Source organism: Lynx rufus, unplaced genomic scaffold (assembly GCF_022079265.1).
Source record: "Lynx rufus isolate CCGP_SWC_20201006 ecotype Redwood Valley unplaced genomic scaffold, mLynRuf1.p SCAF_5, whole genome shotgun sequence".
Classification (NCBI taxonomy): domain Eukaryota; kingdom Metazoa; phylum Chordata; class Mammalia; order Carnivora; family Felidae; genus Lynx; species Lynx rufus.
Window position 1 is genome coordinate 147,109,412 of NW_025814867.1, and position 25,165 is coordinate 147,134,576.

Below are 25,165 nucleotides of genomic sequence, written 5' to 3' on the forward strand. Positions count from 1 at the left end.
ACTCACATCAGACTTGGCAGGTGTAAGGCTCAGTCCTCTAAGACTGCCCTCACTTCAGATACCAGTCACAAGTTTTGCGTTCCCGGTCCACCCACCCTTCTTTCCGACTTGACTACAGAGTCAGGGGTTCCCATGACCACCCTGCCAGGTTTGAAAATTCGCTAAACTGACTCACAAAACTCACCAAAGTGCTTTAGTTACCATTGCTGGCTTACTGTACAGGATACAACCTTGGAACAGCAGGAGTCAAGTGCAGTTTAACTTTTCCTACGGTTTCCAAGACTCCTGCTCCCTGCACACCAATTCTCTCTCTACATTGGTCTGCCTCTCCGGGTTTCCGGCTGCAGTTTGTGCTGTGATCAAAGAAGAGATTCACTACTGGATCGAAGAGATTTCCAGGGGCGCCTGGGTGGCGCAGTCGGTTAAGCGTCCGACTTCAGCCAGGTCACGATCTCGCAGTCTGTGGGTTCGAGCCCCGCGTCGGGCTCTGGGCTGATGGCTCAGAGCCTGGAGCCTGTTTCTGATTCTGTGTCTCCCTCTCTCTCTGCCCCTCCCCCGTTCATGCTCTGTCTCTCTCTGTCCCAAAAATAAATAAACGTTGAAAAAAAAAATTAAAAAAAAAAAAAAAAGATTTCCAGTTGGCTCAGCTTTTCTCTTGTGAAATGTGGAGTGACAATTTCTAAGCACTTTACATCTTGGAACAGACTGTGTTTGTTTTTTAAAATCTCTTTCCATGGGAAACCTGGGTGGCTCCGCCGGTTAAGGGTCCAACTTCGGCTCAGGTCATGATCTCACAGTTTGTGGGTTCGAGCCCCGTGTCGGGCTCTGTGCTGACAGCTCAGGGCCTGGAGTCTGCTTCAGATTGTGTCTCCCTCTCTCTCTGCCCCTCCCCCACTCATGCTGTCTCTCTCTCTCTCTCTCTCTCAAAAATAATAAAATGAACATTAAAAAAATGTTTAATAAAATCTTTTTTCTGATTATATAAGTAAAAATATTTGGAAATTAGACATTTGGAAAGTGAAAAGAAGAACCTAAAAATCACCTTGAGCCGCCCAGTCTATAATTAATCATTGTTAACATTTTTATATATTTCTATTTGTCATGTTTCTATTTGTGGGCATATTTATATTCATAACTATGTTTTTATAAAAGGATGGAGTTCTGTATTGTCTTTCCCCCACTGTCAGGGACTATTTCTGAAGCTTCTCTAAAACTGCTGCTGAACATATTTCCAATGTTGAATGTCTTCTGTGGGGACCCTGACCCGGTGGCGAGTTCCCTTCAGGTCTTATGGGGCTGGTGACAATTCTCCTCTTGAAGACTGAGGGTCACACATGAAGCAGACTGACATTCTCTCATGATCACCTCGGTGCCTATTGTAGGGAGGAGGGTCAGCAAACATTAGTTGACTGGACGGGTGCAAATGTCCCCTTTTTCAGCTACAAAAACTATGAAACCTCCTCCTCCCCCTTTCCTCAGAGTCCAGAAAGCCGAAAGTCAGATTGGATGCTCGATGAGAACTTACGGGGTTCGTGTATTTCTTTTCCTTCTCCTTCGAGGGGATTTTCAACATTTCCATAGGAGTAGCTTTAATGTTCCAAGCATACATACATTTTCCTGAAAGTTACCTTATATTCTATTTTGAAAATCGCCAATATAAACCACAGATACGCAAAATAACGGGGGACTATCTTTCCTCTCCTACCCTGAACACTTTGATCCGTGGGGGACTGGGGAAACAGGAACGCAGAGGGGAGGACTCACCGATGAGGAGGGAAGCTAATTGACAATATCGGCAAAGGCCTGCTCCAACCTGGAACTACACCAAGCCTTTGCAGCTCGATGGTGGCTACTTTTATCCCTGTTTCATCGACGGGAGCACTGTGACCGGAGTGGCTTAGAGAACCGGCAGGTGCGGGAGCCAGGAGAGAACCCATCCACTCCTTCATTCGTACACTCATTCATTCATCCCACTTTTACTGAGTGAATAAAAGGTGCTAGCGAGGCTTTGTTCCCAGGGCCAAGCACCGCTCTAGCCCCTGAGGATCCCGCAGGAAACCGAAGCGCACACCCCTTGCCCCCGGGCCCCACGCAGCCCGCGAGGGGAGGGCGCTGGGGGGAGTGGCAAGAGCTGGCTCCGCCCCCGGCCCGCGCGCTCCACCTCCCCTAGCGGCCGGAGGCCGGCGCTCGGCGCGCGCACCCACAGCGGGGACTTTCGCCACCCCGCGGATCGACCCCGGTGTCTTCCCCCGGCGGAGTCTGCGGGCAGCCCCTCGGCCCGCCGGCGCCCGCCGTCACTGCCGCCGGGGCCGCCCGCAGCGCGCATCCGAGCCGCGGGGCTCCCGAGCCCGGTCCGGAGGTGCGAGGGCGCCGGCCGCAGGGGGTGGCTCGGAGGCCGGCACCCCCGCGGGGAGCGGCGAGGCGACCCTGCCGAGGTAAACGGGCTGGCGGGGTCGGGGGATGGGGACAGCGGGTGCGCCCGCCACCCGGCAGCCGCCACCCGGCAGCCGCTTCCCGGCAAACGCCGCCACCCTGCAGCCGCTTCCCGGAATCCCTGCACGCTCCTCGCCTGCCCCGGCTCCTCCTCCTGCTCCTCCTCCCCCCGCCCGGTTCCCGGCGCCCCCCCCCCAGCCCCCCGCCGCCGCGCAGGGCGTGCCAGGCCCCGGCCGCTGTGCCCCGCGTCGTCTGTTCCTCGCCGCCCCCGGGAGCCTTCTTTCTTTGCACCCGGCCCTGCGCCCCACTTTCCCACCAGCGGCGCCGGGGACACCCGGGCACTCGCGGCTGCAAGATGTGAGCCGTGGTGAAGTGTGAGGGTCACACGCCTCAAGATCCACCGGCCTTGCGAAACTGGGCTACCCTCTCGGGCCTCGAGTTCCATCCCCCACCCCGCCAAGAGAACCCCTGGAATTAACCAGCTTTTGTGGCCTAGCGGGAGAGGGTCACCGAGGGGCGACGGGGGTGGCGTGTCCGGCGCCCTTCCAGACTCACCGCTTGGAAGCTGGGAGGAGGAGAGGGCGGGGAGACAGAGGAGCGGGTTCGCTGCGGGGGGTGGGGAGGGGCCGGGGAATCAGGGGAACCCGGTGCGAATCGATACTGGAGTTCACCCCGGAGAGATCAGCCGGTTCTGTGCAGTTAGGAGTTCGATTCCTCAACACGCTTAGGAGGTGAGCGGCGGCGTTGTTGAAAGGCTCTAGACACCCCGCCTCATTTTTTTTTTTTCTTTTAGTATTTGTTTGATGTCCTTGCTTTTGTTTGGGAAGAGGTCTTGGAAGCTAGTATAACGCGCCAGAGGGCTCGGATCAGAGCCAGACGAGCCCGCCGGGAGGTGCAGACTCCGGGAGCCCTGGAGGCGTCCTACTGACTGTCCTCCGGGGACTAACACCCTCAGGCCGCCCCCTGCCCCACCCCTTGGCGAGGTTTCTAAGCACCCTCCCCCGCCCCCCCCCGCCCCGAACTGTTCGGGTTTGGGGAGCAAAGGGGTTCAGAAGGGGAAGCCACGCCAAGATGGGCTCTGAAGAAAACATCTTTTAAAATTTCCTAGTAATATGCGCACGTTGATAAAGTTAGACCCGTTTGTTCCAGGAAATGGCTTGAACTTTTTAAGTCCTGTAGTGCACAAGCTGGTTTTTCATTTTAAAGTATCAAAAATCTGCACGGCCCTTTTGGTCTTAGCTGTATTTCCTCTCAAATTCCTCCTGTATTTATTTTAAAAAAGTTAAAATGTGCCCGAAATTGGGTTCCTGGTGCTTTGTCTAAAAACATTTTAGGAGAAGCACAGCCCCAGAAGTAGTCTTAGAAGTGAAACTTTTTTTTTTTTAATTGTTGTTCGTTTTTAGAGAGAGCGCGCACGCGGGCACAAGTGGGGGAGGGGGAGAGAGAGAGGGAGACACAGAATCCAAAGCAGGCTTCAGGCTCTGAGCCGTCAGCAGAGAGCCCCACGCGAGGCCCGAACTCACCAACCGTGAGATCATGACCTGAGCCCAAGTTGGGCTTAACCAACTGAGCCACCCAGATGCCCCTAGAAGTGAAACTTACCTCATCCCTCCTACTTGCACACAGAGCCTTGGTGAACTCATTTTCCCATTATATTGATAAACCCTCTACCTATTAAAGAACCAGTGGCATATATATTCTTGGCTACCAGTCATCCTATTTTACTAAAACTAAATGCCACTGAGTATAGGATGCGCTTTTATGTAACCAAGTAAGAAAAAAAAAAAAACAAACATGCATTCTGATTTCGGAGGGGTTTGGATGTCAGAAAGAAATGCACATTTTATAATCTGTAAAAGGTAATCTGCACGAAAGCAGAGCCTGACAGTACTTTCCCTGAGGACTCTTCATTCCTAACGAGAATGAAACCTCGGAGACATTCATGACTCCCTGACGACATTCATGACTCCCTGACGACCAATGATATGCCAGGCGTCAGGCCAGATAGAAGAAAAGACCGTTAGGTTCTCCACCAGGGGACTGGAGGCAGCAAGTTCCTTGAGGGCTGTCTGTCTGTCTGTCTGCATGTTCTAAATGGCACGCGATCTGGGAAGAATAAGAGAACAATAGTTCCCTGGGAGAGCAGGTGGGCTTTAGTGACAGTCATGAGAAGTCCAAAGAAGAGAAAAAAGAGAGAGAAATGTAGAAGGGAGCAGTTGAGAGCCACTGAACATTGTCTCTGGAGCCAGGAGGAAAACGAGGGCACTTAGTTTCCCCATAAGCCAGGGTACATAGGCGAGAGATGCTTAAGCATCATTCTTGTTCTAATGCTGAGGGTTTTAAAAAAATTTTTTTTAATTTGAATGTACCCATCCACCAGAAACTTTCCTGGTAAGTCAACAACAATCTTAAAAAGGCTCCCTAATACACAGGAAGGAAGCAAACAGGGCCTTCTGAGCAAGGGGCAGTGGTCAGAGGCAGTGAGATGGGGATTGTCAGCTAGGGGAGGGGGTCGCGGAGAAAGGCAGTGGCAGAGGCAAAACCATTCCGAGGACCCTGTGGTTGGCCCTGCCTCACCTCCCCCTCCCCCCACCCCCACCAGAGGGAGGCCCTACCTCACCTTCACCATCCCAGCGTCAGGCCTTGGGGCTCTAGAAACTGCCCCGTCTTTACAGAACAAACTCGAATCTGGTGTGGAAGGCAAGGAGGTTAAAATTTCAGTCCACTCTATCACAGTAACCGATGACAAAGCCATCTAAGTACCAGCAAGGTGAACAGAAGTGGGGTGTGGTGGCTGGATAAAAAGGAAGGGAAAAACAAAAACAAAAACATAGTCTGCAAGGAGTCTTACTAAAAAAATAATATTACTCCTAGATTAGTAGAAAATTGTTTCCAATAGCCTTATATCCTACGACTTGGTAAAAATACGAATTCAGTAAAGTAAACTCAAAGGTTAGAATATTTTAAAATGTGATGGAGACGGAGTTGCAAACTTAAGCAGATAATTTGAGCACCCTAGAAACATAATTGCAGAAGAAATAAGAAGAAAGAACAGGATACTTTTGAAAATAAAGACATTTTTAATAGAGGAAAGGTTTGATTTAAGCCCAATGAATGCAAATGAAAAGAAAAAAAAAAAGATCAAGTCAATTAGGAAGAATCTCCATGTGGAAATTTAAAAAAAGCACAGTCAAACATTAGGATAATTGGGATCCCTGCCACACAGAAACCAGCAAATGGGACAGAAGATGCAAATAAAAGTAAGATTAAAGAACTTTTGAAATGAAGAAAAAAATGGCCTGTAGGTCAAAAGAACATTTTTTCGGGAAATTGCCATTTTCCAAATATTCATATGGGAATGCTGAGCCCCAAGATATCTTTAGTGATTTCATTTTTTTTTTTTTAAAAAGAAGAATTCTTTTAGGAATCCAGGAAGAAAAAGTAAATAAAAGAAGGTCAAGCCAAATCAAGCTGGCCTCAGAAGTTCTAGTGCTAAATTCCAGAATATGATGGTTCTGAGAGAAATATTCTAAATGGAGGACACTGTCCCCAGGAGGGTATTTTCATCCAGCTTAGATGTCACTCAAGATAATCAATAGGCAGGCCTTCTCAAATATAGAAGAGCAAAGGGAATTCAAGACCCAGTGAGCTCTCTTTGGGGGAGGGAGGGACTACTGGATTAGAAAAATCCAGCAAATAACAAGTTAAGAAATAAATCAAACTAAAGACCCCAGACGTAGAGAACTCACGCTCAAAAGGACTGTTGATGAGTATTGATCTAAATGTAGAATTAATACCAGACATGTTTGGAAATTGTAGGTAGAAAAAAATGTGATCATTATATAAATCTAGACACAAAAAACAATAAAGCAAAAAAATAATAACAATAGGAATAAGGAAATAGGGGAGGCAGATGGGAGGAAAAAGGAGAGTAGCAACATTCTCATCTTTGAAAGCACAGATCAGTAAATACGGTTTAATAGTAAACAGTGCTGGGGGCGCCTGGGTGACTCAGTTAAGCATCTGACTTCAGCGCAGGTCATGATCTCACGGTTTGTGAGTTCAAGCCCCACGTCAGGCTCTGTGCTGACAGCTCAGAGCCTGGAGCCTGCTTTGGATTCTGTGTCTTCTCTCTCTGCCCTTGCCTGCTCACGCTCTGTCTCTCTCAAAAATAAATAAGGATTTTTTAAAAGTAAACATAGTAAGCAGTGCTGGGAACATAGGATATCCTAACTTCCCAATGTCTTCCATAACCGTTTTTTCTAAACCTTAGAAGAATATTTTAGGAAATTACTCTGTCTTACAGAAGAAAATAATTTAAATTTCAACCATCCCTTCGGTCTTTCCTTCAGTTTTGTTCCAAGTACAATTAAATTTAGACAGGTGTGTGTGTGTGTGTGTGTGTGTGTGTGTGTGTGCGCGCCCACACACGCACATGCGCATAGAAAGATGTCTGGGATTATGTTCACCTAAAGTTAATGATGGAAACATCTGGATGCTGGAATTTGTACTTTCATACATTATTTTTAATGTTTCTTAATGAGCACAGAAAAGAAATTTTACAGAAACAAGAGAGACGTTTGAAAAATAAACTGGAAACCAACATGCCAAGATGCTACCAGTGGTTGATGCTGGGTGGTGGAAATAAGGATGATTGTTAATTTCTTCTTTGTGCTTTTTTTGGGTTTTTTTTCCCCTAATTTCCAGGAAAAAATTATGTAATTGTGTTTGCGTAGCATTTCTGAATTCAGTTCATTCATGACTCCCTGACGACCAATGATATACCAGGCGTCAGGCCAGATAGAAGAAAAGACCGTTATGTTCTCCCCCAGGAGACTGAGGCAGCAAGTTCCATGAGAGCTGTCTGTCTGTCTGTCTGTCTCTGCCTAGGAGGAGCTGGAATTCAGAGAAGGGGCCCTGGACATCAGCAGTGTTTGTTGACATGCCAGAGGCAAGGGTTGCTCTGGGCGAGCCGCACCCAGAGCTGGCTTGCAGGGGACAGTGATTTCCAGGGAAACCTAGAAAGGCTGATGACAGCCTTGAATTCAACCTGCGACACTTGCTTGATGCCTTGTTAGGTGACAGTGAGCTACAGACGGGGCTGCCACAGAATTTGCAGGGGCCAGAGCAAAATAAAAATGCAGGGCCCACGTGTTTAAAAAGCAAGAAGGCATCACCGAAGGCATTAAAATACAAAGCTTTTTCTTTTCTTCCACCTTCTCTGTCTCTCCCCTGGTCACTTTGGTATTTGCCATTTAAATGTCGTCCTGAGTAAAAAAATAAATAAAATTTGAAATTATCAGCAGGAGCTTCAACCTTTCTGCTTTGTAGGGTGCAAACGCACAGATCTAAATGCAAACGTAAGCGCATTTAGTTCATGTGGGGAGTCACCGAATTACACAATTGGCATCTCAAGCACATTTTGAGAGGGTACCTCGAACTAGCCAGGAGAAGCAAACTCAAGCCAGACGAGGGAGGGTGGCAAGGAGAAGAGAGGTCCCCTCCAGGCACACAGCCCAAGAAGCATTCCCTGGGTTACCGTCAGGGCCAGTGAGGCTCCCTGCAGGTGCCCGATGCCACTCTGCCCCTTGCGACCCTGGGCCCACATGCACTTGGGCCTGAAAGTTGCCAGGATCGCTCTCTGCTACCCGCCCTGCACTCCAGCCTGGGGTGGGCTCTGGGAAGTCCAGCCCTGAATCTCTCCTTCCCAAGGACCTGCTATCTCAACCCATAGCTCACTGGCAATGCCCAAAGGTCTTTAAACCTCTGCCCCTGGACATGCTAGGTACCTGATCAAGGCTGACCTAGATGCTTACCACCCCCAGTCCAGCTAGTCGCCCCCCCACCCGGGCAAAGCAGGGCCCTGCCAGCCTGGCACAGGAGCAAATTCCATTCTGCCTGGCCCCTTCTCTGTCTGCTTACACACCAGGAGGGCGTCAGTGCAACGTGGGACTTTCCAACAATGTGACCCAGCTGCCACCCCACACGAAGGGCATCAATGGTGCCCAGCGTCCAGAGGCGGCAGGGGGCGGGGGGTGAGACCAAGCGTGAGTGAGACTACAAACTCACCATGTGTCCAATGCCCCATCAGACTTCACTACCAAAACAGAAGTTCAACGGTACAATTATTAAGAATTTCAAGGCAGCCATTGGAGAGCAGTAAACCGAGGGTGGACCCTTTTTCGTGTAGGACCTGGGCACAGAGATGGGGGAAGAGCAAAGCCAGCCCTTCCTAATGGCAACAGCTTTGCCCTAGAAAGCTGATTTGTAGTCAGGGAGAGGTTTAAGGCACCTCATTAACAACCCCAGACAGGATGCCAAGACAGGAAATGAGATTTTCCAAGCAAGCAGGAAATCTAGTTACTAGTCATTGGATTGGAAGTAGAGTATGGGTCATCAGGAATAAAGGGGAGGCGACATCCCCTGGCCCACAGGGGGTGAGGACTTCTAATTGTGTAATTGTGTGTGTGTGTGTGTGTGTGTGTGTGTGTGTGTGTGTGTGTGTGTCTCAGCCATTGAATAAACCCGAATGTTCCACAGATGTAGAACAAAGGTGAAGACGTACTGTCAGGCAAAGACAGAGGGTTGAGAAGCCGCAGGGCAGATGTTCAAGTGTAAGGGAGTCCCATTCCCCCCAACGCCCCTGTGGCATTCTACACTCTAGCTGCGGCCAGCTTCTAGGGAGTATCCACAGCTCTGCAGGCCCTCCTTCGGGGAGTAATGGTGGGAGATGACGTCATGTGTCTCAAAGATCCCTGTAGACACTCTAAATGGGTGCAGTCTTGTGGGACAGGTTGTAAGCAAAGGAGCCTAGATAGCTCATGGGTGGGGGAGTCTGCAGCAGGGAAGGCATCTTTGACTTGGAGTCTCTCGGATTCCTGTAGAATACCCGGATGGGACCTGTTACCTCATAGTCGAGAGGACTTTTTCATGTTTTGAGCTTGAGCTCAGGTCTGCCGCCCTGTGGCCCTTTTCCAGTTTCAGCGCGGGGGCTTGATGCCTGCTACAAGTGTTGGGAGGACAGGACACCCAGAACCTATGGGGCGCAGTTGCTTGGATGGAGACAAAAGCCCTGAGGCAGAGAAGGTAACTAGGACTCACAATGCAGATGCCAAGAAACAAAATACCTTTAAATCTGAAAACAGACAACTCAGAAACGAATGCATGAAACTAATGAGTGAACTTGGGATTCTGTGTCTTCCTCTCCCTCTGCCCCTCCCCTGCTTGCACTCCGTCTTTCTCTCTCTCTCAAAAGTAAACATTAAAAAATTTAAAATAAAATAAAATAAAATGGAACACCTAGGGGCGCCTGGGTGGCTCAGTCAGTTAGGCATCCGACTCTTGGTTTTGGCTCAGGTCGTGATCTCAACTGTTTGTGAGTTTGAGCCCCCCCATCAGGCTTCATGCTGACAGCATGGAACCTGCTTGGGGTTCTCTCTCCTTCTCTCTCTGCCCCTCTCCCCGCTAGCTCTCTCTGTCTGACATCTCAGAGCCTGGAGCCTGCCTCAGACTCTGTCTCCCTCTCTCTCTGCCTCCCCCCCTGCCCCTCCCTCCCGCGCACGCTCTGTTTCTCCCTCTTCTCTCTCTCTCTCTCAAAAATAAAACATTTTTAAACAAGAAGGAGAAATAATATATATTTGGTTTTGCTTATACATAAAGATGTTGTGAAGGACTCACCAAAAAATTAATAGAAGTAGTTTTCTGAAGGAATCAAGACCTTTTGCTCTTTGCTTTTGTGTATTTTTGGAAGCGAGTAACTCTGTCGCCTATTCAAAAATTAAATTTAAAACTTCTCCCGGAGCTAGATAGGGAACTGGTCCCAGGTCCAGCTCCTGGGAAGGCAGAGGAAGCCTGGAACAGGAAAATTCCTGTTCCTCCCACGTTGTCCTGTCTTTGTCCTTTTTTATCTTTTGTAATTTAAGTAAACACTTCAGCATTTGGATCACCTGATACCTATTTCCTTTCAGATGTGAAAGTAAAGAAAAGACTTGATACCAAAGATGCTTTGGAGCCAGAATACTTCCTGGATTAGACCTCATGATTTGTATCCCGTGGGTAAGCGTCACTTTTGTCCCAGTGCTCCTAGGACCAAGCCAGCAGTCACCCCACCACCCGGAGCCCTGTTGGGGGTAGCAAACGGCTTTCCGTGATGAGGGGCCCAGTGTCAGCCCATCCGGTGCCAAGAGCCAAATGGAACGTAGATAGGAAGCCTGTGCTGATTGATGGTCTGGATTCAGTAGGAGCACCTGCCCTACTATTAATTTTAGGAAAACAAACAACTAAATAAGAATGACTTCAGGCTCCACAGTGATGGAGAATATCCTCGTGAGCAACCTGAAGAGCCATTTCTCTTAATACCCTCATTCTAATCCAGGGAGGACTTTATCACTCGACTCCCATACTTAGGAGGAGGCCAAACCCCTTATCTCCTAACCATGTCACCAGACTGAGAAGTCATTCCTGAGCTTTGGCTTCCGTGTATCTATCATTGATTTTTTTTTTCTCACTCTGTCATCCTGGTCCACTTTTTCTCTACCTTTCTTTTGATTGTATTTCACTATCACCGTGTCGTCTGTTCCATAGCTCCATGGGCGGTATACTTCTCCCCTGAACAGACCGCCTAGGCACGGGGGCGTGTAACCTCCTTGGCCTCCGCGTCCTAAAAATGCCTGCAACCCCTCCCCTCCCAAGTCACTGTGTCATCCCGAAAACAAATGAGGGCCCCCAAATCCCATCAGTTTTCTTCCTACACCTCCTACACCACCCTTGGCAAACACCTTTACCTTTAACGTTTCTTAACCAACAACATGCCTGTGTATTCATATTCTGAGACTTTTTCCAGGCAGGTAAATGCTTCTCGGGACATTCTCTCAACCAACCAGCCCTGGTATTAGCATCAGCTCCCAAACAGAGCTTATTTTGGATTCACTCAGGTTGAAAGCCTTGGGCCATGTGCTGCTGATACAGACAGTGACCTTCTAAGAACCCTTTACTGGAGCTTTTTTTTTTTTTTTTTAACACATGGATGTCGCAATCCAACGTTAATTAAGCCATGTGTACAAAAGAATGCCAGACCCAGAGCAATAATTACAAATTGAGCCTGGAGAGAGTATTTTTGCTGGTCTAATATTTTTTTCTTCTTCCTAGTGTATATCGGCCTCATGGTTGGTGTGGTATCGGCGTGGCCTGGTAAGAGATTTTCTTGGCTTGGCTGAATTTCGTGTAAGGGACAGAGGATTGGGGTGACCATTCAGAAGTCTAAAATGCGGGGAGCTTGATTTCTGATCCCAGATCTGTTGCCCATTTTTGTCTGAATCCTTTTTCCCAGATTTTCTCAAATACTCTCCTTTTCTCTGTCAAAGGAGCCAACAGTAGCCACATTTTCTCATTTGTCTCTCAAAACTCTTACAAGAAATTAACACCAGAGATCATTTTACTTATTTTCCTTAATGTTTGTTTATTTACGTTCAGTGGAAGAGAGAGTGCCTGTGAGCAGGGGAGGGGCAGAAAGAGAGGAAGAGAAAGAGAATCCCAAGCAGACTCCACCCTGTCAGCACAGAACCCCACTCAGGGCTCAAACCCACCCACGAACCGCGAGATCACCACCCAGGGGACCGTGACCTGCAAGGTCACAACCTGAGCCGACATCAAGAGTCAGACCGGTAACCGACTGAGCCACCCACGTGCCCCACACCAGAGATCATTTTGAAACTCCTTAAAAGAATTTTCAGGGGTGCCTGGCTGACTCAGTCGGCAGAGCGTGTGACTCTGGATCTCAGGGTTGTGAGTTCGAGCTCCATGTTGGGTGTGTAGATTACTTAAGAATAAAATCTTTAATAAAATCTTTAAAAACATTTTTAAAGGAATTTTCAACTTAAAGCCCCTTCATCGAAGGTTGAGGAGACAGACTATGCCAAACAAAAAACAACCTGGACATAATTTCCCTTTATTTTTTTTTTTTAATTTTTTTTTTCACGTTTATTTATTTTTGAGACAGAGAGAGACAGAGCATGAACGGGGGAGGGGCAGAGAGAGAGGGAGACACAGAATCGGAAGCAGGCTCCAGGCTCTGAGCCATCAGCCCAGAGCCCGACGCGGGGCTCGAACTCATGGACTGTGAGATCGTGACCTGAGCTGAAGTCGCACGCTTAACCGACTGCGCCACCCAGGCGCCCCCATAATTTCCCTTTAACTTGCATTCTTACACCTGTTATCTGGTGCCAGGTAAAGGAAAATAATTTTTTTGAACTAAACACCTTGCCTACATATAGAAATCCGCCCCCATAATCTCACTGTGCATTAACTATATATCCAACCTTGTGATGAGCACAGAGGACGAAGAGTTCAAAGTCAAGAAGCAAAGGCCTTAGGTCCTAACTACTGGAAGCTTCAAGAATCATAAAAAGTGAATTTGGAAAAAAAAAAAAGACTTGCATTTAAACAGGATTTGACAACTATAGCTTTTTTTTTTTAATGTTTTTATTTATTTTTGAGAGAGAGAGAGAACAAGCGGGAGTGGGGACGGGAGAGCGGGGGAGGGGGAGAGAGGATCCAAAGCAGGTACTGACAGCAGAGAGCCCAATATGGGGCTCGAATTCACACACTGTGAGATCTTGACCTGAGCCGAAGTTGGACACTTAACCCGACTGAGCCACCCAGGTGCCCGACAGGTATAGCTTCAGAGTCTCATTTACCGCTGCCTCTTGCCAGCTGCATAATATTGTATAACCCAACTCTCAGCCTTACAGTTTGTAGAATGAGTCTCTTAACAGCACCCGCTTCAGCATTGCTGCCCGGATTCAATGCCTGGAAAGGGCCAGTCTAGGCATACATTTATCTGTCCCTTCCTTCCATGACTGGGGGACAAGTGCGGTGGGAGATTCAGTGGAGGGAAGGCAGGCAGAGGGCTGAGCGAGCTGCGTAGGGGACTCCAGAAAGAGGTGGAGTGGAGTTGAGAGAATGAGGTGGCCCAGGACAGGATAACATAGATCATTTTGATTCAGCGGGCCACTGAGAGTCCATGATAATTAAGCGTGAGCCGAAATTCTGTTTACACAGTGCCGAGTTCCTGCATCCTAAGCTTGCCTGCCCTAACAATGTGTTGTTCATCAATTAGTTATATGACTTCATTTTTCATGTCCACCAGAACCATTTCCTTCCTGTGGTTCCAAGGCCCCTGGGGCTTCTGTGCTGGGAGTGTGGGCTCCAAATCCCAAGGAACAGATGGGATAGGAGCCATGCTATACCTTGAGTTCCACATTCAGCATTTCTTTTTCTTTTTTTTTTTTTTTCTCCTGTTTCCTTTAGATTTGTCAGACGAATCTTGTACTTTAAAGGTGACATTTCGCAGTTTCCGGCTTATCTTGTCATGGGAATTAAAAAACCATTCGATTGCACCAACTCACTATACGTTATGGTACACAGTCATGAGGTTGGTTTGACGCTTAATTTTTTTCTTGCTAAAGGTCTTATCTTTCTACTAATTGGGGGGTGGGGAAGAGTCGTCATCTTACTTGTGATAAAGCCTCTCTCTCCTCCTTCTCTCTCTGGTTTGTATTCAGAGCTTTAAAAGTCCAAAGACAAGACACAAGTCCATTTTTAATTAAGCTGAATAATGTCATATTCCAAAACCACTTCTAACAAAACTTGTATTTATAACCATTTCTACAGGTCAAAGCCTCAGACGCACAATAATTACGGCGTATGGTTTTTATAATTATTTCTCTGACTCAGTAAGTCTGAATGTTTAAAAACACTGTTTTCTGAGGACAGGAGTCTAAAGATCTGGTGACCATATCGATGTCGTGGTCACTTTTCTTTACTCGGTGGGGGCGGGGGGGGGGGAGCGGTGGCACATCAGAGAGCTGCCTGGCCCAGACCAGGTCCACGGTCTGGCTTAATCACTAATCAGCCGTGACCTTCAGGCACAGAGCTCGGCTTCTCTGAGCTCAGTATCCTACTTATAGGTTGCCGCAGAGATTAATGGCATAATGGAGGGAGCCTTCTATGGCTCTCTTTTTCCGACGTCTGACATCACCCTTATAAGTTGTCACTTTGATCTAGTAGCTGCGTTCTTTTGTTTGCTGTTTATCTGGCTAACAGCTGTTACTACCACTGACTGGCCCACGGAAGGCCTCTTGTGAGTTTCTCTGGTGCCTGCCAAAGTCTTAGTTTCTCTCTGCGTTAGGTGGTCACGTGTATCACCTACTTACCTTTCTGAGGCTCAAGACATCAGACATCTGTGTTATCCCTATAGAACAGGCTGATTTAGGCCTGGACCATGTGATCTTCAGCTGGAGAGAGAATGTGTCTCAGGGAGGACGCTCCTGATGGTCTTGTAGGGGCAGAGAGATCTGGGACTTCTGTCATGAAAGTGTAACGTTTGCTCATTTATTCACCCAGCAAATATTTACTGAGCACCGACTACATTGCCAGGGGACCAACCATGAACCAAAGCCCTTGGTCTCCTGGAGCCTAGAGCAGACATTCGGAAAGTAGACAGAAATACCAAAAAAACAAATAAAGATATAATGTGGTAGGTGATGGTAAAGGAATGCAGGAACATGAAGACAAGCGAGAGAGGGGGTGGACATGATGGGGTAAGGTGTTCCTTTTTTTTTTTTTTTTTAAGCTTATTTATTTATTTTGAGAGAGCGAGTGGCACAAGCAGGGGAAAAACAGAGAGAGGGAGAGAGAGAATCCCAAGCAGTCTCCGTGCTGTCAGTGCAGAGCCTGATGCGGGGCTTGAACTCATGAACTGTGAGATCATTACCTGAGCTGAAACCAAGAGTCAGATACTCAACTGACTGAGCCACCCAGGCGCCCCTAGGTGTTCCATTTTATTTTATATATAGATATTTTTTTTATTTTAATTTTTTTAATGTTTATCTTGGAGAGAGAGAGAGAGGGGGAGAAAGACAGAGTACAAGCAGGGGAGGGGCAGAGGGAGAGGAAGACACAGAGTCTGAAGCAGGCTCCAGGCTCTGAGCTGTCAGCACAGAGCCTGACGCAGGGCTCGAACCCAAGAACCCGCGAGATCATGACCTGAGGGGAAGGCGGACGCTTAACCGACTGAACTACCCAGGCATCTTCCAAGGTGTTGCATTTTAAATAAGGTGGTTAGGGCAGGCGACCTGATACGGTGATGCTTGAGCAGAGACGTAAAGAAATGAGGAAGTGAGGCATGCAGTTAACGGAATCTCCGTCACATAAATACTAAAGTTTGCCTTTTCTCATGTCTTTTCCTTTCAAAGCAAACCAGACGATATGAAGATCGTGGAGCACTGTTCAAATATCACAGCATCATTTTGCGACCTAACCGATGTGTGGGAAGTCCTGCCAGAGACATACATCCCCAGAGTTGATGGATTCAGGGGAAACACAATGCTGGTCAGCTGTATCAGCGATTTCTTCCTGGCAACACACGGTGAGTTCATCTCTGCTTATCATTTTCATCATCATCATCAAGATCATCATTATTTGCTTTCCCGTGACATAGGCAGGTCTGCAGAGGTGTCTGAAACTCAGGGCTATGTTTACCAGCTGGCCTTGCCCCTTCGCGGCTCTGGACCTGTGAAGTGTTTGCCTCTCGGAGCCTTGGTTTTCTTATCCAAAAAGTGGGACGATAATCTGTCCTTTGCCGGCGATTCCTCACTGCCTGTCTAAGGCAGGCGTTCCGGCAGCAATGGTTGGTTTGTTCCGGTTCATTTCCTGTCACAACCTGACAGGAAGTAGGTCGGGAGGTCCAGAAGGCCTGTATCTGAGCTGTCCCAACTCTTTGGGCCAATGTTTTCCTTAATACGGTACCCCCTCCCCCAGATCATAAGCCAATAGTTCTTATCTATGTTAGTTCCCAAAACACATGTGCACCCGGGGCACTCGGAGACTGGAGCCCGAGAGTGGTCTGCCTGTCTTTCTTTCCCTATGACTGGAGGCAGCTCCCTGTGGCACTTGTGTTAAACAGCTCCAGGGCGGCTGCTGGTGGCCCTCGGCCAGACTCCAGCTCTTCTTCGAGGTCCTCATTTGCACCTTGTTTCCAAGAGAAAGATTTGGTTTCAGCTCCCTGTTAAAGGCTGTGTGGATGTGCGTTCACACATTCGTGCTTAGCAAAGTGACAATAACCGAATCCCACTGTCGCAGACGAGATTCCCTGGGTTTGTGTGTGTGTATGTTTATGTGTGCGTCCAGAAAAGAAAAGAAAGAAAAGCACAACTTATAGATCGTGGCGCTCAGACGATTACAGAAAGTACATTACAGTAAGGATGAGACGTCATTTGTCAAGACTCAAAATGGTAAATGTCAAACACATGTAAATACCCAGGCTTAGGGGAAATGCGGAGAGTGTACTTTGAACATCTGAAAATCTGCAGCAGGATGTATTCAAATCTTGCCGTGTCCCTGCTCTCATCCAGAATTCCTCTTTAATGGTTTGTCCTACAGAAATAATTGTGGACAAATGTAATGATTTAGCTCTAAGAATGCTCATTGACACGGTGGGTCTATTCAGAAAATGTAGAGACAATCTAAATATTCGGTCTACGGCCATACCACCCTGAACGCGCCCGATCTCGTCTGATCTCGGAAGCTAAGCAGGGTCGGGCCTGGTTAGTACTTGGATGGGAGACAATCTAAATATTCAAAGCAACAGATCCGGGCGCCTGGGTGGCTCAGTCGGTTAAGCGGCTGACTTCGGCTCAGGCCATGATCTCGCGGTCCGTGGGTTCGAGCCCCGCGTCGGGCTCTGTGCTGACTGCTCAGAGCCTGGAGCCTGTTTCAGATTCTGTGTCTCCCTCTCTCTGACCCTCCCCCGTTCATGCTCTGTCTCTCTCTGTCTCAAAAATAAATAAACGTTAAAAGAAAAATTAATCAAAGCAACAGATAGTTAAATTATAGTGCAGCCAGACGCTTAGTGGAATAGAGTCACCCCTAAAAAGTTAACGATGAAGATCCAGGGTCAGCCAACTTTCTGTAAAGGCCAGAAAAGAAATACTTTAGACTTTATGGGCCACATATCATACACCATATCACCTGTCCTTCTTCAGTTGTTTTACAACCCTTTTATTATTTTGTAAGTTTATTTATTTATTTATTTATTTATTTATTTTGAGAGAGAGAGAGAGAGAGAGAGCAAGCAGCTGATGGGAAGAGAGAAAGGGGGAGAGAGAGAATCCCCAGTAGGCTCCATGCCGTCAGCATGGAGCCCAATGCTGGGGCTCCCAAACTCATGGCTCATGAGATCATGACCTGAGCCAAAATCAAGAGTTAGGCTTAACCAACGAAGCCACCCAGGTGCCCCACAACTCTTTAAAATATAAAAACCATTCTGAACTGGCAGGCTGTGCAAAACTCCAACCCACAGGCCATTTTCCACCCTTTGATATAGACAAATATGCATGGATATGTTTGTGAATTAAGTGAAATATATACCATGGAAAGCTATAGGTAAGAATGATTTAATTTTAGATGAGATATGTGTGTGTGTGTGTGTGTGTGTGTATGCACTAGTTCAGTTTATATACGTGTGTGTATATATTTACACTGATACGATATAGACAAAACACGATTAACCACATTCAGGGACACTTGCCTACTGTATTTTCTGATATTTCTGCAATGGTTGGGTATCATTGTTACTGTGATACGATAAGAAGTCATTTTGTTTAGAATACAGGCTGAAAATTCCGAAAGGACTGACTTCCATCCTGGAACCTTCCGTTTCTTGTGGTAATAGTAAGCAAATCACATCACTTTTAGTCTCAGTTTTTCACCAATAATAAAAAAAAAAAGAATACAACCCATGCCTCACCTAAGACCGTAGGTTAGAGAGAAGATGGTTGTCAAGAGGTCAGGTTGTATTACAGCCACGGGAGCGTTGCTGCGATGCAGTCATTGGCTGACATCATTGGGGTCTGTTTCTGGTTTCGTTTTCTCCACAGTGTCTTTGGAACCACCAGACTTTGATATTGTTGGCTCTACCAACCACATCAACGTAATAGTGAAATTTCCACCAGTCATTCCCAAGATACTAAATGGCGAGATCTTACAGTATTACTTGCCGCTCGTCATCGAAGAACAGTCAGGGAAGATTGTTAAGAAGGTAAGTGGCTAAAACAGTTCTGAGCTGGCAGTGAATATATTTGACCGTCTTCTTAAAAAAAAAAAAAAAAAAAAAACAAGGAAAAAGACATTTGTAATGATTTGAGCAATTGAGCCTAAAGGGTCTGAATCCACGGGGTCTGACTTTAAGCAAAGAAGTCTCTATAGTTCATTCGTTGTGGAAATATGTTGACTTAGCCTAGCAGTGTGGTCTTCTTTCAAAGAAGAGGCCACATGCGCAACATCGAGGGGCACACAGGAAAGGGATGTGGTGTGGACAAAGAGAACAGGCTAATTTCAGCACACTAGGGCGAAATTCCGGGGTGCTGGGATGAGTGGAAGTGGGCCCTCCCAGAACAGCAGCTGACATGTGCATAGCCCTTTGCCAATTAGAAACCCTTGCAAGTACCAGCCCACAAGTCACCAGGGCCAGGGGCATGTCAGGCAGAGGGCACAGGAAGCAGAGGTCCTGAGGCTGGAGTGGACCCAGTAGATTTGAGAATCAGGGCAGGGAGCTGGATTGGAGTAACCGGGACAGGAGACTAGAAGGAGGTGAGATCAGGGAGGCAGTGGGGCCCAATCTTGTTGGGCTTTGTGGGTCTAAGGCTTTGAAGTATCATGAAGCTGCTGGAGGTCCGGAGGCTTTAACAGGGCATCCTGGCTGGTGTATTGAGAATAAACCACAGGAGCCAAAGGTGGAGGTTGGGAGACCAGTTAAGAGGCTGTGGAGATGGTAATTGCTTAGTAGGAAATGGCAAATTACAATTTTCGCTGTAATATCTACCTGGATATAATCAACGCCCTAATCAAAACAAAATGGAAATAACAGAGGGAAAAAAATCAGCTTATGTAGCTCAGAGACTGTACGAAGCTTCTTTAAATATCATAAACTAGTCACATCTCATTGGTATTCAACCCGTGAGCTACTAACTCTGTTTGAGATTATTATTTTTAAAATAAGAAAGCTATGGGTATTAGGATATTGACAACACCATGAGAGGAAAATGACGGTTAATAAGCATCTTCTTCATTAAAGAAAAGTAATCTTTATTTATTTATTTTTTTAATGTTTATTGATTTTTGAGACCGAGAGAGACAGAGCATGAACGGGGGAGGGTCAGAGAGAGAGGGAGACCCAGAATCCGAAGCAGGCTCCGGGCTCTGAATTGTCAGCACAGAGCCCGACGCGGGGCTCAAACTCACGGACTGTGAGATCATGACCTGAGCCGAAATCGGAAGCTCAACCGACTGAGCCACCCAGGCGCCCCAAGAAAAGTAATCTTTTGATTAAATTAGACCGAGAAAAAAAGAAGAGACTACTGGTGTAATCCAGGTGACAGATGGTGGTGGCTTGGACCACTTGGCAGTAATGAGAAGTGGTTAAATTCTGCATATATCTTGCAAGTGGAGCTGACAGTATTTTTGGATGGGTTGGATGTGCCATGGGGTGAAGAAAGAGACAAGAGCGCCTGGATGGATGGAGTTTCCATTAATTAAAATGGGGAAGATTACAGGGGCACCTGGGTGTCTCGGTTGAGCGTCCAACTTCGACTCCCTCTCCCCCTGCTCCTCCCCCATTCACACTCTGTCTCTCTCTCTCTCTCTCTCTCTTTCTCTCGGTCTCAAAAATAAATTTAAAAAAAATTTAAATGGGGAAGATTACGGATGGAGGAGGTGGATAATTGGGTATCAGTAGCTTGGATCTGGATATATTAAGTTTGAGGTGCCAATAAGCCATCCAGGAGGATATAGTGAGCAGGAGTTGGATGCTCTGAGTCTGGAGTTCAGGGGAGAGCTCCTCGCTGGAGAGACGTCCCGGGGAGTCGTTGGCTTCTTGGTGCGTATTGATACCTTGAGACAAGGTGAGATCACCTGGAAGTGGATATGCAGAGAGGAAAGAGGACGTCCAAAGTCAGAGCCCCAGAGGCCCAAAATAGAGAGATCTGGCAAATGAGGAACCAGCAAAAGAGACTAGAGGGGTGCCTGGCTGGCTCAGTCAGTACAGTGTGCAACTCTTGATCTAGGGGTTGTTGTGAGTTCAAGCCCCACGTTGGGTGTGGAAGTTACTTAAAAATAAAACCTTAAAAGAGAGAGAGAGAGAGAGAGACTGGGAAGGAGCAACCAGCATGGTAGGAGAACAACTAAGTGAAAATGATGTCCTGGTAGCTGAGAGAAGAAAGTTCCAGAAGGAGAAAGTGATCTACTGAATCAAATGCTATAAATGGGACACGTTAGATGAGGACTATGGATTGGGTATTGGATTTAGCAACATGGAAGTCCTGGTGACCTTGATAAGAGTGATTTCAGTGGAGTGATGGGGTAAGGACCTGGTAAGAACGGATTCCAGAAAGAGAAGGAAGAGAGAAATTAGAGACAGTGAGGAGAACTAATTCTTCTAAGGAGTTTTTCTGTAAAGAGGAGAGATACTCTGTGGTAGCTATGGGAAGCTGGGGTCAAGAGAGAGGGATTTTATTTTATTTTATTTTATTTTATTTTATTTTATTTTATTTTATTTTATTTTATTTTATTATTTTTAAGTTTATTTATTTTGAGAGAGAGAGAGAGAGAGGGAATGAGGGAAGGGCAGAGAGCAGGGGACAGGGAGAATCCCAAGCAGGCTCTGCACTATCAAAGCCTGAGTCGGGGCTGGAACATGAACCATGAGATCATGGCCCGAACCAAAAAAATCAAGAGTCAGACATTTCACCAACTGAGTCACCCAGGTGCCCCATAAGAGGGACATTTTAAAATGGAAGAACTTATGGGGTGCCTGGGTGATTCGACTCTTGATTTCAGCTCAGATCATGATCTCACAGTCGTGAGTTCGAACCCCGTATCGGGTCTCATGCTGGGTGTGGAGCCTGCTTAAGATCCTCTCTCTCTCTCTCTCTCTCTCTCTCTCTCAAAATAAAATAAAGAAAAAGAAAATGGAAGAAGTTACAGCATGTTCATATGCAGATGGGATGTTCCAAAGGGATTGCTGGACCATGTGCTTGAGGAAGTGAGGAGGGATGGAATCTCATAAGCACAAGAAGGGATTGACCTTGGTGCAGAGCAGGGACTGTGCATCCAAGGCGAGTGCAGGGGCGGGGGGCAAAATACTCAGGCCAGCTTCTGTTTGCCTGGTGAAACAGGAAGTAAGTGTGGCAGACTTCATCAGGATCACACAATGGCAACACCAGGTGTGAAACCCAGATAGTCTGATTCTCAGCTACTTTTGGCTATTTCTCCTGGAGGCAAGAGCCCTCCCTCCGTGACACTGTTTCTACTTCTGCCCCTTTTTCTTCTTCACTGCTTATTGGCACTGCATGAGAGTTTAGTTTGTTAGAGCTTGCTTGCTTTCTTTCTTTCTTTCTTTCTTTCTTTCAATTCTTCCTCCTTCCAAATAGAAATTTGCAGAAAAACGTTATTACAGAAGGCCGTATGTGAACTTCTGGAACATCCTGATTCGTAGAACTGTTAGTATTTTGAAAACCATAAAACTTCACGCAGAAGTTGTTTTTCTTTTTTTTTTTTTAATTTTTTTTTAATCTTTATTTATTTTGAGAGAGAGACAGAGTGTGAGCAGGGGAAGAGCTGAGGGGAGGGAGACACAGAATCCGAAGCAGGGCTCCAGGCCCTGAGCTGTCAGCACGGAGCCCGACACGGGGCTCGAACTCACAAACTGCGAGATCGTGACCTGAGCCAAAGTCGGACGCTCAACCGACTGAGCCACCCAGGTGCCCTGAAGTTGTTTTTCTTGAAAGAAACTTCATATCATCTCTCTAATTCCAAAATGGAACAGAACTACCTAGGAACAGAAGGGGCAAGGTGTCTAAAGGGAGAAGATGAGGAATTAGACATCAGCCACAGTTCTGCCACACCATGCTGTGTGGCCTTGGAAAGTTACTTAACCACTCTGAGTGGTAGTTTCCTCATCTGGAGAATGGAGATCGTTGCAACTCTGTGGACTGTTTTCATAATCACATTCGTTAATATGTATGAGGGCACTTCCTGAAGAGTAGACACATGTCATTAATGAAAAAAGATAATCTCATTTTTTTATGTTCTTAGTTTTGCAAGATTATCTTAATGCATGACAAAATAATCTTGTAAAAATGACATCATGGAAACATTTTCTTTTTCTTTTTTTCATTTTATTTGCCTGAGAGAGAGAGCACAAGTGGGAGAGAGGGGCAGAGGGAGAGAGAGAGAGAGAGAGAGAGAGAGAGAGAGAGAGAGAGAGAGAGAATCTCCAGGAGACTCCATGCTCAGTGTGGATCTCTCAACCCTTTAACCAACTGAGCCACCCAGGTGCCCAAACATCATGGAAACTTTTATTCCTCGTTGAAACTTTTTCTACTCATTATAAAGTGCAGTTGCTAGACTAGATTTCATGGTTTAAAAATGTGCATCTAGTGTTGTGCTAAATTGCTGGCCCCAAATGACTTAAAAATACTTTTTCTTTTCAAGCCTGAGATCTTTCTATCCCCATTTGAGATCTGAAGACAAATCCCCAAGGAGGCTCGAAGGGCCTGCCTCCAAATGAAATTCTCACTCAAAGCCTTCCTGATTTTTTTGCTTCTTTTTTACAGCATCACCCCAAGCTAAATGGAAACATCATCGGAAATGTCACTTATGTCATCGACAAGCTGATTCCAAACGCAAACTACTGTGTATCTGTTTATTTTAAGTCTAAAGATATGGGAGCAATAAATAGATCTCCAGTCAAATGTACCTTCCTTCAACCTGGACAGGATACAGGTATAAGTGTTTGAAAACTCATGTTCTGCTTTCACTCCGAGGGAAAACCTGGTTAATGAAAAGAATCTGAAAGTCGTGGAGCCCTGAAGGTATTCCTTCCACGAAAAGCCCATCACAGAGACGCTTTCTGTTGGTCAGTCTCTACTATGCGGTGAAGTCACTTTTAAGTTGCCATAGCAGAGGGACAATCAGGTGTCTGTCTTTGTAAAGTCAGCTCCTCTGAAGTGGCAACGCTTCTAGTTTAGCTCAGGGAGTCGGGATCGAATTCAGTTCTGGGTGCCCTTGGGTTGGCCATTATTCAAGCTAGCTGCTGGAGGAGGCAGGGTTACCGGGACCAATTGCACGCACAGGTATCAGAGGGTCAAACTGTGGAGGCTGGGTGTGGCCCACGGACGTGGCCGGCTTGCAGGAAAGTTCGCTATAGCTTGTAGATGGAAGGGAAGCTCACCAGTGCGTATGACATAGTCCCTCATGAAGACTAAAAAGTCCTTCTGTTGCGAAGGCATCAGAACGGGAAACAGCCTAGTCCCCGAACCTTCCTCTGAGTGGAGAAATCTGCAGTGAGAACAGTCAGGCTTAGGGACGTTCGTTGCTGATTATTTGCTTGGGAAGTAACGAGGCCCCTAATTGTTTTGCCAAAAGTGAAAGTCTCCACCAAAGAAGCCTTTCTGAATTTCCCAACCCTGACGAGAGTTTCTTTAATGGTCTGACTTACCAGAGTACAGACAAGATCAGGTGGGACAGAAGAAAGCAACCGCAATGGTATGGCTTCCTTGGGGATTCAGTGGACACAGGCCTGGCACCTAGTGCTTGGAGATGCTCAGTGTGATTTGACTCTCCCATGTTCCGCAGGGTCCAACGACGCCCGGAGCGATTTTAAAGGAAAAAGTAGCTCCTTTCAAGTACCTTTTTTTTTTTTTAATTTTTTTTTTCAACGTTTATTTATTTTTGGGACAGAGAGAGACAGAGCATGAACAGGGGAGGGGCAGAGAGAGGGAGACACAGAATCGGAAGCAGGCTCCAGGCTCTGAGCCATCAGCCCAGAGCCCGATGCGGGGCTCAAACTCACGGACCGCGAGATCGTGACCTGGCTGAAGTTGGACGCTTAACCGACTGCGCCACCCAGGCGCCCCTAAAGTACCTTTAAAGGAAAAAGGCATTAGCTTGAATCATTAGTATAGGGTCAGTCAAATATGGGCAAACCTGAACTTGCCTATAAATTCCTTATGCCTGTAGCTCTTAGGAAAATGGGAACCCCAAACAAATCTACATACCTATGCCCTAATACCAATTCTCCAACACCAGCCGGGTGTCCAGTGATTCGATTCCTTTCTGACACTCTCTGGAGTTAGCAGGCCCCACAGGTTAAGGGGCTCAGACTCAAGACTGCCCCCTCTTCGGGTACCAGCTGCAAGTCTGGCCGTCCAAACTTCTGTGCACTCTAACTACAAATTCAGAGGGTCCCACACTCCCCCTTCAGATTAATAACTCACCAGGACTCATGGGACTCAGGAAGCACTATACTTAGGATTACTTTTTTTTTTTTTAATGTTTATTTATTTTTGAGAGAGAGACAGAAAGACAGAGCGTGAGCAAGGGAGGAGCAGAGAGAGAGGGAGAATCCCAAGCAGGCTCTGCACTAACAGCAGACAGCCCAAGGTGGGGCTTGAAATCATAAGCCATGAGATCATGGCCTGAGCCAGTCTGACACTTAACTGGCTGAGCCACCCAGGTGCCCCAGGATTATTGTTTTATCATAAGAATACAATGAACGGCCAGATGCAGAGGCACAGAGTCTGGAAGGGTCCCGAGTGCAGGAGCTTCTGTCCCCATGGAGTCAGGGTGCACCACCCTCCCAATACGTCCGTGTGTTCCCTGACCCCGAATCTCCCCA

General features: G+C 46.9%; 1 protein-coding gene across 5 annotated transcripts in view; it reads left to right on the plus strand.

Moving 5' to 3' along the window:
* The first annotated feature begins 2,222 nt into the window (after positions 1-2,222).
* The window catches only part of IFNAR2 (interferon alpha and beta receptor subunit 2), a 29,743-nt gene continuing 6,800 nt past the window's right edge, over positions 2,223-25,165 (plus strand). Inside the window, exons 1-8 of one of the 5 annotated variants that reach the window (XM_047098598.1) lie at positions 2,223-2,435; positions 9,412-9,519; positions 10,401-10,488; positions 11,581-11,622; positions 13,741-13,864; positions 15,687-15,859; positions 18,369-18,529; positions 23,103-23,271. In XM_047098598.1, the coding sequence (XP_046954554.1) occupies positions 10,434-10,488; positions 11,581-11,622; positions 13,741-13,864; positions 15,687-15,859; positions 18,369-18,529; positions 23,103-23,271 (724 nt within the window). In that variant the 5' untranslated portion in view covers positions 2,223-2,435; positions 9,412-9,519; positions 10,401-10,433. Of the gene's footprint in view, positions 2,436-9,411; positions 9,520-10,400; positions 10,489-11,580; positions 11,623-13,740; positions 13,865-14,103; positions 14,166-15,487; positions 15,530-15,686; positions 15,860-18,368; positions 18,530-23,102; positions 23,272-25,165 lie in introns of those variants that run through there. The other 4 variants (XM_047098597.1, XM_047098600.1, XM_047098599.1 and 1 more) reach the window with 4 other exon arrangements.